Source organism: Thalassophryne amazonica, chromosome 10 (genome assembly GCF_902500255.1).
Source record: "Thalassophryne amazonica chromosome 10, fThaAma1.1, whole genome shotgun sequence".
Lineage (NCBI taxonomy): Eukaryota > Metazoa > Chordata > Actinopteri > Batrachoidiformes > Batrachoididae > Thalassophryne > Thalassophryne amazonica.
The window spans coordinates 43,927,957-43,946,754 of record NC_047112.1 but is presented as its reverse complement, the minus strand read 5'-3'; the positions used below and the strand labels follow the sequence as shown (position 1 = coordinate 43,946,754).

General features: G+C 39.6%; 1 protein-coding gene across 1 annotated transcript in view; it reads left to right on the top strand.

Annotated features, from left to right (window-relative positions):
* The window catches only part of adgrl2a (adhesion G protein-coupled receptor L2a), a 323,047-nt gene that overhangs the window by 146,862 nt on the left and 157,387 nt on the right, over positions 1-18,798 (top strand). Inside the window, 1 exon segment of the mRNA XM_034179941.1 lies at positions 11,541-11,650. Within this exon segment, the coding sequence (XP_034035832.1) occupies positions 11,541-11,650 (110 nt within the window).

The following is an 18,798-nucleotide window of genomic DNA, read 5'->3' as shown; positions in this document are numbered from 1 at the left end:
GAATGGAAGACGGCATTTAACACCCCGTTAGGTCACTTTGAGTACCTGGTCATGCCGTTCGGCCTCACCAACGCCCCCGCGACGTTCCAAGCCTTGGTTAACGACGTCTTGCGGGACTGCGAGAGGGCACTGCCGCCATGGACACAGCCGGGAGTGACAGCTGTTACTCATTACTGCCTGACAGTTTTCACTCATTCTTCATCATCTCACTCCATAAAACCCAGACGTCATCTCCACCTCATCGCCGAGATATCGTACTTCATTGAAGGTAATATCCTCAGCCGTTTTGTGTTACAATATATCTGTATATTGTGAGTGTTTGCAGGAGTACCAGTTCCTCTTTCTGTGGAAGCTGAGTGAGTGCAGGACGGCACTCTTTTCCCCTGAGGAATCACTGCGGTACTCATCACATATTGAGTGAGAGGTGGAGGTGGCATTCCCACCGTTGTTGTTACTGGGTGTACACACACCCACACTTGACTGTCTTTGTTCTCGCCAGTAGTACCAGATCCGACAGTCGGGGACGGTGATCACCTGGGAATTCGGGACTTGGCGGCTCCAGTATTCACCAGGTTCGGTGGTGGCGGAAATCGTGTGGTTCCGGCTCTTCTCAGGACAGACGTCTTCTATCCTCGAGCCTGCCCACACGTCACCTTTGTAATTTGACTGTAATCATATTCTGAGATTGTCTGTATATTCGTTGTGCACATTTCACAACATTAAATTGTTACTTTTGGCTCATCTATTGACCGTTCATTTGCGCCCCCTGTTGTGGGTCTGTGTCACTACACTTTCACAACAAGGACGACTGCACTGTATTGAACAGAGGATGGATGGGGTCATGTATTGTGAGATTCTGGTAAACAACCTCCTTCCCTCAGTAAGAGCATTGAAGATGCACCGCACCTCTCTCCTAATGACCACTCATCTCAACCATTTCACATAGAAATAAAGCCTGCCATCCTTCATTTGTGTACTCTCTGGCTGATGCTTCATAAACTATATATCCTCGGTGAACAAGTAAATATACATTTGCTTTATAGCACACAATGGAATTAGTGTGTGTATGGCAGGGTAGAGGGGTGTGGCATCACAATGACAGCTCCATATCCAGCCCAGTCTCATGTTTTTTTTTCATGCTCCATCACGAAATGAGTCAAATTATCGTGACAGGGTTTTTTTTTAACTCACTGTTACTAACCCTACTCCTTCCCCCAACCCTAACCATAACCACATCGACCCCCTCGCTTCACTTTTAATTTTGTGCAGCCATCATGGAATGAATGAGAATGAATTTTTGCTGCCATGACGAAAATGAGGCGCTTTTCATCCAGGGTTTGCCTTTTAGAATAAATAGTTGTGTGCCTTAAGGGCACCAAAATCTGAAAAGTTTGGTGCCCCTCAGAAAAGTTCGGTACCAAACCTACCGCTACGCAGCATAGCGGCAAAGCAACTAGGGGGGTCTGGGGGCATGCCCCCCACAAAATTTTGATATAAAAGGATGCAAATTGTGCATTCTGGTGATATCTGGGGCAGATTTGGGGTGAAATTATGGAAGAACAAAAAACGAAAGAGATCCTCACAGCCAGTTAGCTCCCAAACAAGCCTTTAATAACACACCAAAGGTGACGTTTCGGGCCTCGCCCTTCATCAGACAGGATGAAATTATGGAAGGGAATTTTTGTGTTTTTGGAGTAATATTTTCTGAAATTTCAAAATTTTCTAACCTTGTCAGAAGCTGAGATGACCCCATGCCAATATGCACAGGCAGATTGGCATGGGGTCATCTCAGCTGCCGATGTTTTATTAAACATCCAGCCCATTAACAATCATGGCTGCCATGAGTGTTGATTACACTTGTTGTGATTACAGAAAATCTATTAGCAGTCATCATGGTCATCTGCCATTCTCTGCAGCACTTCAAGGTGTTCTTCCTCAGAATCAGAATTAAGCTCAGAATCTAAGGCAGCTCTTCCCTCAAAAACTCTGTCATAATTGTGTTTATAAACCAGTCACCATTTGCTTTTATTATACATCTGTGTAGTTAATAAATAAAATAATCTTCACGGATGATTTGCTTGCGCGCGCACGTAGAGAAATAAAAAATAAAAAAAACTCTCCGCTGGCTGCTGTTCGCTCTTCCCTCAAAAACTCTGTCATAATTGTGTTTATAAACCAGTCACCATTTGCTTTTATTATACATCTGTGTAGTTAATAAATAAAATAATCTTCATGGATGATTTGCTCACATGCGCATGTAGAGAAATATAAAAAACTCTCCGCTGGCTGCTGTTCGCTCTTCCCTCAAAAACGCTCCATTTGATCTGTGTATAATAAAACGCGGCATTACAAACAGAGGAGAAGAACATTTTTTGATGACGTTTTGTGTATGTGTCGGTCTCAGAAAGTCAAATTCTGCGCACATTTTGTCCAAATTTGATAGATTTCTGTACAGTTATGAAATAAAAAAGGTGGATTCCAGTCGGGAATGCAAGTCTAAAGAGTTGTGTGCCCGCCCCCAACGTAGGGTGCCACGGGTTCCCGGGTAACGACTAAAATCGAACCCTGTTTTCATCACAATATCACAAACCAGTAGATTAACGTATATTCCATGCTCCTGAATCACGACATGCCATGAGACTGGGTTGCCATATCATGATGTCAGTCACTGGCAAAGAATGATGGAACTGTCCAACGGCCAAACCCTAGTTTGAACACTATGTTACAATACAGTAGGAAATAACATCAATATGATTAGGTCATGCAAAAAAAACAAAAACTTTTAACTGCGCAAACTGCTCATATATAGTCAAAGACAAAAATCATGGAAAACACCGAATCAATATGTAAACAAGTACTGTTCTACTGAAACAAAAGTAAAGTAAGTAAAAGTAAATCCCTTCGGGTGCTCCCTTGTTTTCACTTGACTTCACCACAGCAGATCTGAGGTGGATCTCCATGCTGAATTGTTTTACTCCGAATGTCCTTCCTGACACAACTCCAGTTTACATGGAGAAATGCGGCAGGGGTGGGGTTGAACTGGGAACGTTCCATGTGCACTAACCACTTGCTTGGCCACCACCCCTCTGAAATGCTGCCTTTGGGATCTCAGACCAGATGTATGATGGAACAAAACCTTGGTGCACACACAACATTATAAAACTGTGACTGGGGGAATCAAGTGGTAAAGGCGTTATATTCAAAGTGCAAGAACAACCAACAGCGTTTAGATGCACCTGTTATTTTGGTTCACAAAAGCATTTTGCACACAAGGGCTTGCTGAAGTAGCACATTAATTGGAGGGTGTGTTGAATATTTATTATCCTCTCAGCTTCTTGCATTAGCTGTCTTATAGCTTTTTGAGAGATGTGCCTATCATGGCAGAGCAAGACGAAAATAACTCACCAAACAGAGAGACGCTTATCTGGAAATAAAACTGTCACAGTGACAGATATGAATTTGTGACACTGTAAATCTGCAGTGAAACACTGATCCTGGTTTTTGTACTCATGTTTGTTTATGCCATTGTCATGTTTCTTACTCATGCAGCCCCAAAATAACTTAAAATGTTCACCAGCTATAACTCACACATTTTTGTCACAATTGGGTGATATCACATTTAAAGGTACAGTGTGTAGGATTTAGTGTCATCTAGTGGTGAGATTGCATTATGCAGTCGCTGCTCATGATTTTCTTTCCCTTCACATTTTTGCTTCTTTGTTGACAACAATTCATGCTCACTTGCTTTTTCTTCTGATGAGCAATATGTAAAATTCTCCATTTCACAAAAATTTTGGTTTTCAAACTTAGGGCCCTGTCCCACTGGCGTTTAGGAGGATTTGCATATGGATTGCGCACAATATTGGCCCATGTTCGCCAAACATCCGCAATATCCGTGTAACATGACATGGCCGTCATCCGAACACGTCCGTGATCATCCGCAGAGGCACGTATGTCTGCAGCCAGGATTTTTGAGCTGCTCAAAAATCTGGATGCACATAACATCCGCCTTACATACTCCATATATACTCAATTCATACAAAATACATACTCACTCTATGCGCTGTATATCTGCCGTTAACCGCTGATATCCACAACTGACGGGGATTTGTGGCTTGGCAGTGGACCGGGACAGTGTGTAAAACAGATATATTGCGTGCCCATCATGTCCACATCACAAACTAAAAGACACTGTAGCGAATGCATACAAATTGGCCAAGAATAAAGCGTTTTTATTACATCTGCTTTGCAGCTGATTTGCGGACAATCTGTGAATGCATAACAAACACGTCACGTAAACCCAAAGTACTATACGTGGCAGAAAGCGACATACCTGCCAGTCAGTGCCAGTCCGGTTGTGTAAACCCACAAAGACGTAGCTGCTGCAATCGGTTCTCCTCCAGGACTTTTAATTAACCCCAACAAAAGGAAGAGTTGCTGTTTAGCCACAACTCATGCTGAAGTCTGTTTTCTGTGGCACTCTAAAAAAAAAAAAAAAAAAAAAAAAAACACCGTTCACACCCGAGCGGCTTCCCCCCTCCCGCTCCCCAAACTCATGAACAGTTAACCCTTGCATGACAACATGAACATTACCTCTGTGATCAACTTGTCCAAGTCCAGCAATTGCTCCAGAGGCTGTATTGTTGGTGTGAATAGTGATGCCGATGGCCCAAGTGCGCTTATTTTATGACCACAATGCAGATGCCATGCACGGGCAACATGTGCGCGATGCATTCATAATACACCCGTAATGCTGCTGTGATAATCTCAATGTGTCGGATCAGTTTCCTCACTACATGTGTTATATAACTGTGATTGTTCATCATATATTCACTATATATTATTAATATATCTGTAATTCATACTGGGACATTTGTCATTTTTGGCCATTTTTTTTTACGGACGACAACAAACGCCCGTAATTTGTTTACTCAATTCATGCGCAATTGATCCTCTCCCCAGTGGGACAGGGCCTTTATACAGTATAGGGGCGCAACCAGTTATCCCTCTTCTTTGTTCTTCAATCTTCTGGCCACACTTCAAAATCCAAGAGACAGAGTTGAGGTGCCTTGACACTTGCACAAACTTTATCACTGCACTGGCACATAATTTAGCATGCCATTGAATAAACTCGCCATAAACTGTCCGTGAACTGTGCACGGCTGCATTCCAGCGTGCAAAGAAAATTGTGAAATGTTAAAAATTTCTGGCACACATAAATTTTCGTGCCACTTGCAGGAACTAGCCATGAACATTGCCCAACGTATTTGCAAACTGTGTCTGTCACTCCATGTTATTGCGCACACAGTTTACAGTTTTCATTGGCACGCAAGATTCCATGCTAGTGCGGAGATCAGTTTTGTGCAAGTATCAAGGTGCATACCATCTAATGGCATACATTGGCACGATGAATTGCGCAGCAGTGTAGAGCCAAAATTCCTGCAAGTGTCAAGGTGCCTTTAGTATGTCATTTGTTGGACTACTGTATGGGCATGGCAGTAGAACATAGCTGCCTCCATGAGGCAACCCCCTCCTATGTAGATAGGATAGACTCATTCTAAGTTCATGAAAACTCATTGATTAATTGTTGTTGGTTGTTACATACTAATGAATATATGGTTATTAAAGACATATTCCATTTGTGCTTATAAATGCCTCTAAAGTCTATACACTGTAACTTTAAAGGAAAGATGTAAGAATAAATATAGAAACTTGGAAATGTATTTGTGTCACACAAAATTAAACTGTCAGAGGAACGAGCTCTGCATTGCTTATCTGCCATGGGTTTGCACATTAAAATAAATTCTGGTGCCTGCTGGCTGTTTCATTTTGCACATGGCAGTAGTTTGGAGTCAGTGTTCTGGTGTTTTAACAGAACCACAGAGGAGCTCGGCATGAAAACACCAAGAGAATTGCACATATTCCCACCTGCTGTACCCATTTTCCTTCAGATTTTTTTGTGGCCTAATCAGGCTGCCAGATTTTCAGATACTTTCCCTTTTATCCGCACTTGGTTTTATCTCTCCACATTGTAGGCGATTTTCTTCAGAGCTGGAACATATCTAACAGGCTTTGTACTCTTGTCGAGACAAATTATTCAATTGCAGTTTGTTAGAGTCGCTCCGCTCTTAATGCGCACAGCTTCTCTCCACTTCAGTGCTGCAAATCTTTTTCACTTCTGTCTTTTTACTTTCATAAAGTATAATGATAAGAACTGAATCCTATATAACTTTTTTTAAGTACTGTTTTGATTTGTATTTGGATGCATCTGGTGTTTGGGGTTTTTCATGAAAAAAAAACATATTCACACCTTTTTACTGATTATTGTTGCACATTTATAGCACATTTTTACATTTTATTAACAGATTCTCTTTATATTTTTACCCAAGGCTATCAAATATGGCCAACGGGTATTGCAAAGACTTTGCGTCTTTCTGTCCATCTGTCTGTATGTAGATTGAGATTAGCTTGATTGTATGTTGTTGTTTTTTTAGGTCTAATGGCCATCAAGGACAATGGAGCTTGTGTATCCTGATTTGGTTTTTTTTGGATGCATATTTTCTTTCACATCCTAGGTCCTGTTTCCATGTATTGAATGTTATGCTTTTCCCACTGATCGGCTAAATGGATAAGATGGATTGTTCATGGTTGAATTATAACAATCCTTTCTGAGACTACTTCACCACACCATTGTGGTTGAAAACCTGCAAGGGATTTAAACTGAAATCAAAATTAATGTGCACTTTCGTGTATTTTTAACCACTTCAACAATGTGCTACCTTATATCACCAGTATTTGAACAGAGTAGCAATTACCTCAGCAGCCCTAATACAAGAGTAAAAGCCAAAAGCAAATTCACTAATACATTTTCCAATGATCCACATTTATATGTGCACATTGGTCTGTCATAAGATGAAACAAATATTATGTCTGGTCCTTGCTAAATCAGCAGAACAGAGATATTGATTTGGCTCCTCACATCGCTAATAGAGTTGTATGTCCCCTTGGTATGCTAAAGGTATTGATATCATTATGATGATTTCAGTAGAGCAAAAAGGCGGTCACCGGCAGTTCCCCAAGTGACAAGAGTATGCCACTGCTTCATTTAGGACATCTGATTTCTAATATAGAGCCACTCACCCTCAAAGAGCTGGTTAAAAAAAAGAAAGAAATCAAATAAATAATTTTTAACATTGGTTTATAGTCAAATTTTCTTCACAGACCAAGTGTCACCTGGCTTCCTCTTGGGATTTTTTTAATAATTATACAGATCGGGCCCGTTGTTGCTCATTCTCCATGTACATGTGGAGTTGCATCAGGAAAGGGGCTCTGATGCAAAACAGATTAGTCATGTGGGTACATAGCAGATTTGTTGTGGTGACCCTGAGGAAAAGGGGAAAGCCAAATGGAATTAGTTTTATGTATGTTCTCAATCCTACATAAGCCTACACCTTATTACTTAAAATGGAAAATTCCAACACAAATCACATAACTTTTAGTGTAATATAAATTAGTATATGGCATTTTGCCTGTGGGGATCCACAGGCTCTAGATTGGGTAGTGTTTATAAAATAGGTAGCTGACATTTTGCAAAGTTTCTGTAATGATTTGGAATGACGTGTGAGTCCAAAATGTAACTATCAACATCCATTGTTCACTGTTATGACATAATAGCCATAATTTCTCCAAAAATGTTAGTCCTATAACAACATCAGTTCTGTTTTGGCCGTGTTGATCCTTGACCCAAAATACATAAGCATACTCAACGGCAAATGTTAACTCTCCCCTGTTTGTCCGTGTTCGAAGGTACACACATGCTGCATACATACATGTACACAGAGGCCACTTCACTTTTAATATACAACCCCTGGCAAAAATTATGGAATCACCGGCCTCGGAGGATGTTCATTCAGTTGTTTAATTTTGTAGAAAAAAAGCAGATCACAGACATGACACAAAACTCAAAGTCATTTCAAATGGTAACTTTCTGGCTTTAAGAAACACTATAAGAAATCAGGAAAAAAAATTGTGGCAGTCAGTAACGGTTGCTTTTTTAGACCAAGCAGAGGGAAAAAAAATATGGAATCACTCAATTCTGAGGAAAAAATTATGGAATCATGAAAAACAAAAGAACGCTCCAACACATCACTAGTATTTTGTTGCACCACCTCTGGCTTTTATAACAGCTTGCAGTCTCTGAGGCATGGACTTAATGAGTGACAAACAGTACTCTTCATCAATCTGGCTCCAACTTTCTCTGATTGCTGTTGCCAGATCAGCTTTGCAGGAGTCCATATTTTTTTCCCTCTGCATGGTCTAAAAAAGTAACCGTTACTGACTGCCACAATTTGTTTTTCTTGATTTCTTGTAGTGTTTCTTAAAGCCAGAAAGTTGCCATTTGAAATGACTTTAGTTTTGTGTCATGTCTGTGATCTGCTTTTGTTCTACAAAATTAAACAACTGAATGAACATCCTCCGAGGCCGGTGATTCCATAATTTTTGCCAGGGGTTGTATAAATGAGACTTCTTGCAGTATTTTGAGTGCATGCTAGGTTTGCATCTTCAATTTGTATCCAAAGACTCCTTTCATAAAGATCAAGAGGAAATGGAAGAAAAGGAAATCAAAAGGCAGCAAGTCTGTGTGAGTGAGTGAGTGAGTGAGTGAGTGAGTGAGTGAGTGAGTGAGTGAGTGAGTGAGTGAGTGAGTGAGTGAGTGAGTGAGTGAGTGAGTGAGTGAGTGAGTGAGTGAGAGAGAGATGGGAGGTGGGGTTGATATCATAAGGTCCTTCATTACATAAGTTCCAAAAATAACAGTAGTCCAGGGTCAGCAAGGTTGCACCTGCGTTCAGTGTTATTTTATGCATAGAGTCCTGCTCAAATATATATATGACACGGTCTTACCTTCACTAACTGTTATTTGATTTGAACAAGAGTAGCACGGAAGTAAAAGAAGAGGCGACAGAAACACATAAAAACCCTCCGATTCATTCAGAAAATCAACAGTGTTTTATGGTGTTGCCTAGGGGTGTACTCGACATATTTTTTTCATTATCGCAGCAAAATTGCCACAGTCTATATTTGGTTTCTTTCATTGGTCTATAGACATTGAGACATAATATCAAAGCATTTGAAAAAGACGTGGAATCGTACTGCAAACAAAAAGAACTCTTTTACACCACAGTACATAACTGAGAATATCTGAACAGCTGAAGTGGAAATGGACATGAGTCTATTGCAGACTAAATGTCATTAGGTGGTAATAATTCACCTTGACTTTCTGTGACTATGAATGTTTTTGTTTTATATTTTAAGGTTTTATCATAAATTGTGGAAAAAAAAACTTTGTTGCATTTATATTGCTATTGTACTTCAGGAAAGTTTTGATGAAATACAACAGTTAGCATTTTTGCACTTCCCTTGCACACATTGATGTTGAGTATTATTCCAAATGTAAGATGACCCTGAATATAAGACAATCCCTTGCCCCACTCCACAGTTTTTTGAGACACAATTTTAGAAAAAGACTTTCTTAAGGGCCCCTTCACGCGTACACACATAATACGAATAAGTAGAACTCAGGGCAACTCACAGCGGAACAGTTCGTATGAGCAAACCATGAAAGCATCATGCCGATGGGCAGGCATGCACCATGTCGCTGCGACGGTTCATGCATGGGGAAACACAGTGCGAGCAGCAGCTGCTGTGAAAAAAAAAAAACATGCTGCAAAGGTTTTGTGCACGCAGGAACACAGTGCGAGCAGCTGCACCACATCATGCTGCTGATGTGGAGAACAATAAAATAAAAACCAGCTGTATAATTAGTAAATATCACTAGGTTGATATAAGTAATACATAAAATGGGACACAATTCATAACCCCGCAGTTAAATAACCCTGGTTTAAAAAAAAAATGCCACACACGGGATTCAAACCTGTAAGCTCTGATTACCAAAGGGAAACTTTACCACTGTGCTACCATCACTGGCCTGTAATCAGTGCGGAAAAATGCCTGAAATCAACAAGGACATGAAGGAGGTGCACTGTGTCTGGCTGTTGCAGCCCAGTGCAAAGGTGAAAGATGTTTTATGTATTTCCACGTGAGGACAGCAGGCAGAGACACTTGCCTCATGGAGGAATGTTGTAAGTTCATGTCCTTCCAAACACGGAATGTTTTCTCAAGCTAGGACGTCCAGGAGCAGAGATCTTTACAGCTGCAGCTGTGGGCGGACACGCCCCCCTGTCCCTTCAGCGCCCAAACCAACGTGTCACTCTCTGTGTTATGTTGTCATTCATTTTCATTATTTGTTTTGTAATTGCGTATATAGTTATTGTTGTAATTATTTATATAACTGTCCTGGCAGTGGTTTCTATGTTTGTAATGTGCACTGAACTGTCATCCAGCTGTCAGTGTGCTGTGATTAGCTGACAGGCATCTCGCTGTGCTATGTGTGATCAGACCTTGCTGTCCAGTCCCCATGTGATCAGATCTGTACATACATATAAGCATTTTATGCAAGTGTGCCCCCCACCCCGGCACGTCAGATGTGTTGGAGGGAGCAGGGAGTGGAGGTGGGAGAGTGCGACACGCGCACACGTGCGAGACACATGCACCATGTGTGTGGCTTTTTGCAACTCCACAGTCATGGGGCACTTAGACAAATTTCACATCCAGCTCGACAGTGATCGTCTGTTGACTGTTTTTGTGATAATAGTGCGAATGGCCATCCATTTTCTAAGTGCCAAATGAGCACTGTTAGATGTTCATGTGTGTCACCTGGAATTTGGCCAACACCTGCCACAAGAAGGATCGATGGGCTTTCACAATGCACACTCTTTCTTTCAGCCGCTGGTGTGCACAAATAGTTGTAGCAACGGGTGTACGAGGCATTAGAGGCAGCTACGATTTTACACATTTTGCATACTATTCCTGCGTCATGCGCACTTCATGCGCAAGTCGACCAAATTCATACTATGTGTGAAGAGGCCCTAAGATAACATAATCTTTTTTTTTTTTTTAAGAAAATCCTGTTGTTTGAAATTAATGCCAATAAAGGCATATTTTACGGACAGTCTGTCATTTATTTTTTCAACCATGTACTGACACACTTCCACTTTTAGGATAACGGTAAGCATTGCTAACAGTTAGCATTTTTAAGACATTCTTTTTGCACTCACCATCTTTTACCATTTCCTCCTGTAACAACATATTTCTGGGCCGCTTCTATGGTGATGCTATTGCAGTCATAACTTTTCATCATTTCTTTTCATCACATCTTTCCTGACTTTTGAGCCGCTGATTTCAGGACAAACACTGTGTCTCTCTGCCACTGTAAGCTATCTAGAGGTTGCTTAACTCTTAGAGGGCACACTCATTTCATGGGTATTTTGCACCATATACAATCCTAGACCCTGAATATAAGATGACTCTATTTTTTGGAGATGTGTGTATTTCCAAAGGAAAAACATGGTCTTATATGCAAAACAGTGTGGAATATTTCCTTTGCACGACAATCATTGTTGTTTTCTCTCTCTCTTTGACAGATGCAACAATCGGACTCAGTGCATTGTCATCACAGGATCAGATGTCTTCCCTGACCCCTGCCCTGGGACCTACAAGTACCTGGAGGTCCAGTATGAGTGTGTCCCTTACAGTAAGTGTCATCCCATGTCATGAACTGAAAGTTCTCCCTGATCTGTGTGCACACAATCATTTCCTCACTTTCTCTTGTCTTTCTTATACCATAATCCATTGGAGTGTCTCCCTGGATGTATAGACTTTTCTCCACTATTTTGTCTGCCATCTAGCACCCCCTTTTCTTCCGTCTTGTGTTCCATCTGTGTCACCCTGTGAACGTTTTGTGAAAACTGACCGATAAAAACCATTTGGTTTTCTTCTGTACGGCTTTTATTATTGATGTCCTCATCGTGTTTCCTGCGGATCGTCGAGTGTAGGCAGGAAGTAGCGGTATGCATAGAGGGTAGAGGAAGTTTTGCTGACTTCCACTTTCATTCCTCATATTTGTAAGAAGAAGTCTGACAGATAAACACAGCTCACCTTGATGTCTTAATATGCATCCATACAACAGGTGTAGAAATATGTTAACAGATGTTTCATTATGTAACAGAACAGAAAGACACCACAACAAGGTAATAATTCATCAAAAGAGATAGTGTTAACATTTTGTCTGCTCCTTGGGTTCTAAAATATTCATTGCCATTCAGCTTCCAAACAATCTTTAGATTGCCCTTTGCATTAAAATTCCCCTTTGTCCTTTAAGCTGCCATGTTCATTTGCAATCTGTGGAAGAAGTTCTCCCATGTAACCTTTACAAACTGATTAATGACAAAGATTTAGATGAATTACCAGAATTGCTAAGCAGGTGGAAGTGGAATAATTAGGACGGGACTCATGGAAAGTGTTTGGCAGCGATTATGTATTCAAGTATTACTGTGTACTGTTTAGATACATGTTAATTGTAAAACAACAGAAGATTGATTCAGTGTGTCACATCTACACTGTGCAATGCTGGTACACTTGTTCGGTCTGTTCCTCTTAGCATTGAATCACAACATACGATTTGACAGTGAAAGTCATAACACCTCAAATGTTAACTTTCCCAGTCTCTAATTCATATTTGAATAAATGATAGTAGTACTTGGATCCAGCCTTTTGAGTATGTAGTCGTATTTTGCTTTCTTTGTAGTTCAATAGGGTATTGAGCCGATGCCCCGCTGTGCTGCCACAAACCTAAATGGTAGGACTGGCCTCAATGTGCACTCATGGTAACATGCTATTAAAGCTGTCTTTTACCTTATATTAAGCCTAAAACTTTGGCCAAGGACTTTTACCACCTGGCAAAGTCTCTACAGTGCAAAATTCCATGTAGGTCCTAATTTCATTTAAAGGGGTCATATTTTGTCAAATGGTGATTGGTGTTTCATATTGAACATTATGAATCTACCACAATGATATGTCCATATGTCAATGCCTCACCTGCCACAACCAACATTTTGACCTGAGACAGCTTGTTTTAAACTATAGTAATGTATTTTCACAGATGTCCATATCTGGACACCTGCTAGACACATGCCTACTAAATCAGTCTGCACTCTGGGATATGCAAAGACTATCTGTGGGAGAGACTTGGAGAGACACCACCTCTCTGAAAGGAAACTGGCCATCTTGAGCAGCAAATCCTATTTATTTAAAGCAGGGGTTTCCAACCCTGCTCCTGGAGAGCACCTGCCCTGCATGTTTTCACACATCTACCTCCTCAAGTCACACCTGATGTTGTAAAAATTGGTGTTTTCCAGCTCTTGATTGGCCCTGTGAGTGGAACAGGAAAAGTTAGAAAACATGCAGGGCAGGTGCTCTCCAGAAGCAGGGTTCGAGACACCTGATTTAAAGCAACAGGCAGATACACGGGTAGATTCTCAGGGTGATTTTGCATCTGCCCTAGTTGGAGCAGACTTTTCAATTTGCTCCAACATGTGTGAAAACTGTCCCAGGCCATGGCATCTTGACTCTTATCAAGTTGTACCAATTTGCTTGGTTTGTTTAAAATATGAAATAGTGACTTTAGTTCTGGGTCTAATGCAGGCGGTTGGGGCAGACTAAGCTGTTGTCACTGACCTTATTTTCTCGCTGGGTTCACTGGATTATTTCTGCACTTTCTGGTTGTTGATTTGGCAAACTGGAACTTGTCTTACATACTGCATATGAAGTCATTGTTGCTGGTTGTAATACAAAAATAATACTATTACCAGAAATTGGTGTAGAACTTGTTTTGTCTTTAAGGTATGAAAATGTTCTTAAGGCGGCCTCCCACTGCAGATTTTGGCATGTATTGCCTTCGTGATTACAAAAATTAAGAAATCTGGCCAGATTTGTAACAAAAGTAGTCTATAGCTGTATTTCAGCAGGTTAGCGCAGAATACAAACAAATTTGAATGCAGCCCAAGATACAAGCGCTTCAGGGAATGCACACAACATTACCCTGTACAGTCCGTGGTTGTATCAAGACTTTTCCACAAAGCTAAAATGTTATCACCTGAAAACTACCTTCTGCTGAAGAATGCAGCATGCTTTTCATGGGATTATTTATCTATATTATAGTCAGAGGAGACCCAGCTGCAATTAAATCTCAAATCGCTCAGTCTAAAAAAAAACAAAAAAACACAACAACAAAAAAAACATAATCTATATTTTATTTTTAGCTTACACTGTATACTGGCATCAACATACCAGAGCGGCCAAATCCACATCCAGGCAAAAAATACTTATTTCAAGGGACACTGACTGTGCGTGCGGTCTGGAACCAGTATGATTGCAACAGCGGAGAGAGATGAAGCGCTCTCCATGCATGGTTGCTTCACTCATATACCCCAACATTTGCTAAATATTACCCCATATCTGGACAAATTACATCCAGCTATCCACTGTTTTTGGATCACGATGTGTCCCCACATCAATAATTTTTGGAATGTGTTCAAAATTTTCCCGACAGCTCAAAATGACATCATCACCACCTGCTAACACTTATTAGTGTTAGCAGGTGAGGCCCTGATTGGGCTTTTTGCACCAGAAACATAGCCAGTCATCTGTCACAAATCTGCAGTGGGAGGCTGGCTTTAGAGACAAAAGAATGGGTTGTGTTTTGGATGCATCACCTCAGTGTTTGTGGTGTATTTATGTTAAAAGATTTTATTTTGTATTTTGAAATACCTGGTAGCCTATAACAGCTTGCTGACCAGGTGGATAATATGACCCCTTTAAAATGGTTTCAAACAAGAATGTTTGTAGCTCGATCTCTTTGCTTCTCAAGGTCCATGCCCACCCAGAATAGGACCAAGAACACAGAATGTATCCTATCACAACTGCCCTGGTAAGTTCTGAGTATTCTCCCAGTCTAACCTAGTCCAGTCCGACCTTTCCCAGTCAAGCCCAAGTTGTTTGTTCTAAGCTGTGGTAGACTGTGATAGGCAACTTTATGTTCCTTTTATTTTTCTCTCTGACCAGACCTCTGTCTCCTCTCCTCCTAAGTAAAATCCACTGACCCCAAATCAATTTGTAGAACAGTGACATGGGGGAAGGCAATAGGGTAAGGATTATGGATGTTCCTGCTGCAGTCAAAGCTGCTACTGCACTTTACCACAGTTTAGAATGAATTGATGAGATGCCAAATATCAAGATTTGGTGATTAAAACATTTCAGTGCCTCAGAAGCTTAGGATCCTCTGGATTTGTTTGGATACAAGACTTGAGTTGTTTCATTTATTTAATTTTTCCAAGATAGAATTAAACCTCCATTAAGCTGATCAACGTCTGCACCACAGACAGTGACCTCATTCTGATCATAAATGCTTTCAAAGCTCTGTTCTGTGTAATGTAATTCACAGTTCAGCAAAATAACAGGCTGAAGACTTGTTTTATGTCTTTACCATTGACTGTATAGTCATGTGGCATGCTGGCACAGTGGATAACACACCTGGTATTGTAATTCTGATGAAGGCCATTCTGTGTGGAGTTTGCCTTTGTTCTCCATGTTTTTGTGGGTTTTCACCTGGTGTTCCTGTTTTCCTCAGGCAGATTAACTGGAGACTTTAAATTACCTGTAGGTGTGATTGACAATGGCTGTCTGTCGTGGTTAGTCTTGCGATGGACTGTCGACTCACCTTTATACCTAATGGGGACATGCTGCAATCCTACATAACCTTCAGGAGAACAAAGTAGACATAGATAAAGAATCAATGAATGCAGTGTGTTTTAATAAATCTTCACATACAAGTGGCATCTGCAACAATTCACCTACATGTCCACCATTTTGGTCATCTTGCCTTCATAATTAAGATGTTGTTATGAATTGCCCTCATTAGCAACGTTATCTTCATGTTGCAGCCAAAGATGCAGATTTTTAAGTTAAACATCTATTTTGAAACTGAAAACAAGGACTGCTTTCATTACTATACAATCTTCCAACAACTAGAGAGACATGCCACTGGCCACAAACAGTCAACAGAGTTAAAATTTTCATATTTCATCAGATGGTAATGCCAGTAAAGCTGCACCTCTGTATGACAGTGATGGACAGACTTTGAAATTTAACTGGAGGAAATACAGTTTTGGGTCCCCTTTGGTGTTTTTGTTTATGTTTTTCTTTCGTTCTGTCTTTTGTGTCCATTATATTTGATCTCATGGATAGCTGTTTAAATAATGTTTAAGGTCTGTCCCCATTACCGATTTGAGGCCCCAATTTCTATCCCAATTTCAAAATTTAGGCCCAGATTTTCTTTAAATCCTAGCCAGATTTTTTATGCAATGACAGTTCTTATACTTTATTATATATAATTGTAATAGATTTTTTTATTTATTTTTTTATTTTTTGCAAATTACTCCTGATTATGTACATTTCCCATTAAATTACTTTTTTCCTCATGCTTTTCCAAAAGCTCAAATTTCACTGTTAAAATCTGAAAAATGTGTGCTGTTGAAGAGCGCAACATCTTTTTCGTGGGGTTCATAATGCAGAAAAGGATCAGAAGGATGCTTTTTTCACATTGTACTTGAATGTCCACTTTCATCTACTTTTACACAAGATTACCTGAGACCTACATGATTAAATCCAGGTTTTGTTTTTGCTGTTTTTGGATAACAATTTCTCAACTTCACAGATATTTCCCAGTTGTTCACAATATTCTTCAATAATACCTTTATAACCAATTATGTAGACCCTATTTTAGGCCCTGATTGGTTGTCCTTTAAAAAACACACACAAAAAACAAAACAAAATGAAGACACACGATCGGGTATCAAAAATCGGTAATGGGAATCAGGCTTATAGCCAATTTCTTATGAAGAGTGAACAAACTGATCATTAAAGTCACACTGAAATGAAAATTCTGATTTCCAAGTTGTAATCTTCTGTATGCATTTTAAACATACCATTCATCTGTGTATGCATGGGGAGACCTTAAGAGGGCATAAATCGGGTGGAAAATTCTTATTTATTGTTGATGAAGATCATGTGTGCAATTAGAGGTTCAGTGTTTGAAGTGACTGACCAGCAAAACATGAAATTATGAATTCAAATACAAGGGTTTGCTAAAATGAAATATGAAATGTGAAGTAAAATCAAAACCTTTAAAAAATGCATGTCTTATTCACCTTTATAGTATTAAAAATAACCTGCTTATAATGTGCAAAATGCAGGGGCAATTTAAAGTGGCTACCAGATTCCACAGAATCACAGAAGATTGCACCGGTGTTTTCTAAAACTAATTCACAAGATCTGGATTTACAATTGGAAAGTGGGTAGAATTCATCAACAGCATGTCTTCTCTTGTAACCCAGCCAAATCCATCTCTGTGTCCATGTGTCCAAAAATCTCCTCAGCTGATCTATTTCATTCATTTCGTCAATTTCCCATGTTTCTGGTTATATTTTAACTCATTAAAAAAAAAAAATCTGTTTCTTTTGGCTATGATCTCAGGCCATGGAAATGGTCAAAGCAAGGCTCAAGTTTCTCTAGAAAATACAAAGTGCATGTTGAACACTTTGCTTCAAAGAACAGTGAAACAATATAAATAAACCAGTAACCATTTTTAGACATTGCTGAGTACTTGAAACCTTTGTCAATTAAATTTGCAAACACACCTAGGATATGATGAACCAAATAGTACTTGAGAACTTTTACTTGTATGGTAGTGGTACAACATATCTTATATGTATGAATTATATGGCTTGCAAACCATTGTAAACACAGGACCACTGCATCAAAGCATATTGAACACGATATGAACACAATTTTCCATAGTCATGTTGAGTGGCTACATCAGAATAAAATGTGAATTAAATTTGCATGCCATCATCTAGGACTCAAAGAATCAAACACAAGTATGACATGATGGTGCACATACAATAGATTGTAAAAATAATCTTAAAGTTGCTTGTTATTCTATTGAATATCTCACGTGGTCCATTGTTCTGTGCCATTACTACATAAAAAATGTGACTTAAGCTTCTGCTCTCTAATGGCCCACTGTCCATCAGAGCAAGAGCTCTAATATCACTTGGAAATATGTAATGATATTAAACTGAGTTGTTGTTTCAGTGTAACTTTAAGAGTTATCAGTAATATTTCAAACCAGAAGGCAGAGTTGATGTGATGTTCGTTTTGTTGTGGGGTTTGGTGCGGGTAGGAATTCGGCTGTTTGTCTTAATGTTGCTGCATTAAAAGTGACTGACTCTCTTCCCTTCCCCTGTGCAATCTGCAGGAAACCTCGGCTATGTGACTCATTGTCTTCATCCACTGACTGAACACACTGATTGCAATTTATTTTTCTTCATTTCTAATAATATCATTTGATCTCATGTGCTTTCCTTTTCTTTCCAGATTCCTCTGCACCATTTCTCACTGTCTGTTTTATGTGGCTAGAGAAGTTTTATGAAAACTCACCTGTTGCTAATATGTTACTTCTTCTCAGTGTTTGATCTAAGTTAACTCCAACACTCCTGATTTTCTTCTGTAGAATATGTGCCTTCATTCATGGAACACGCTAAATAGTTTGTTTCCTATGTTGTTATGGTGCTATGAAAGCATTTTCCTTTTTTTTTTTTCTGATTCCTTCTGTATTTGTGTATATCTCATAAAAATTGAAGAAAGAAAAGAATTAAAAAGAAATAGTGATTCTCACACACACACACACACACACACACACACACACACACACACACACATATATATATATATATATATATATATATATATATATATATATATATATATATATATATTTCATTG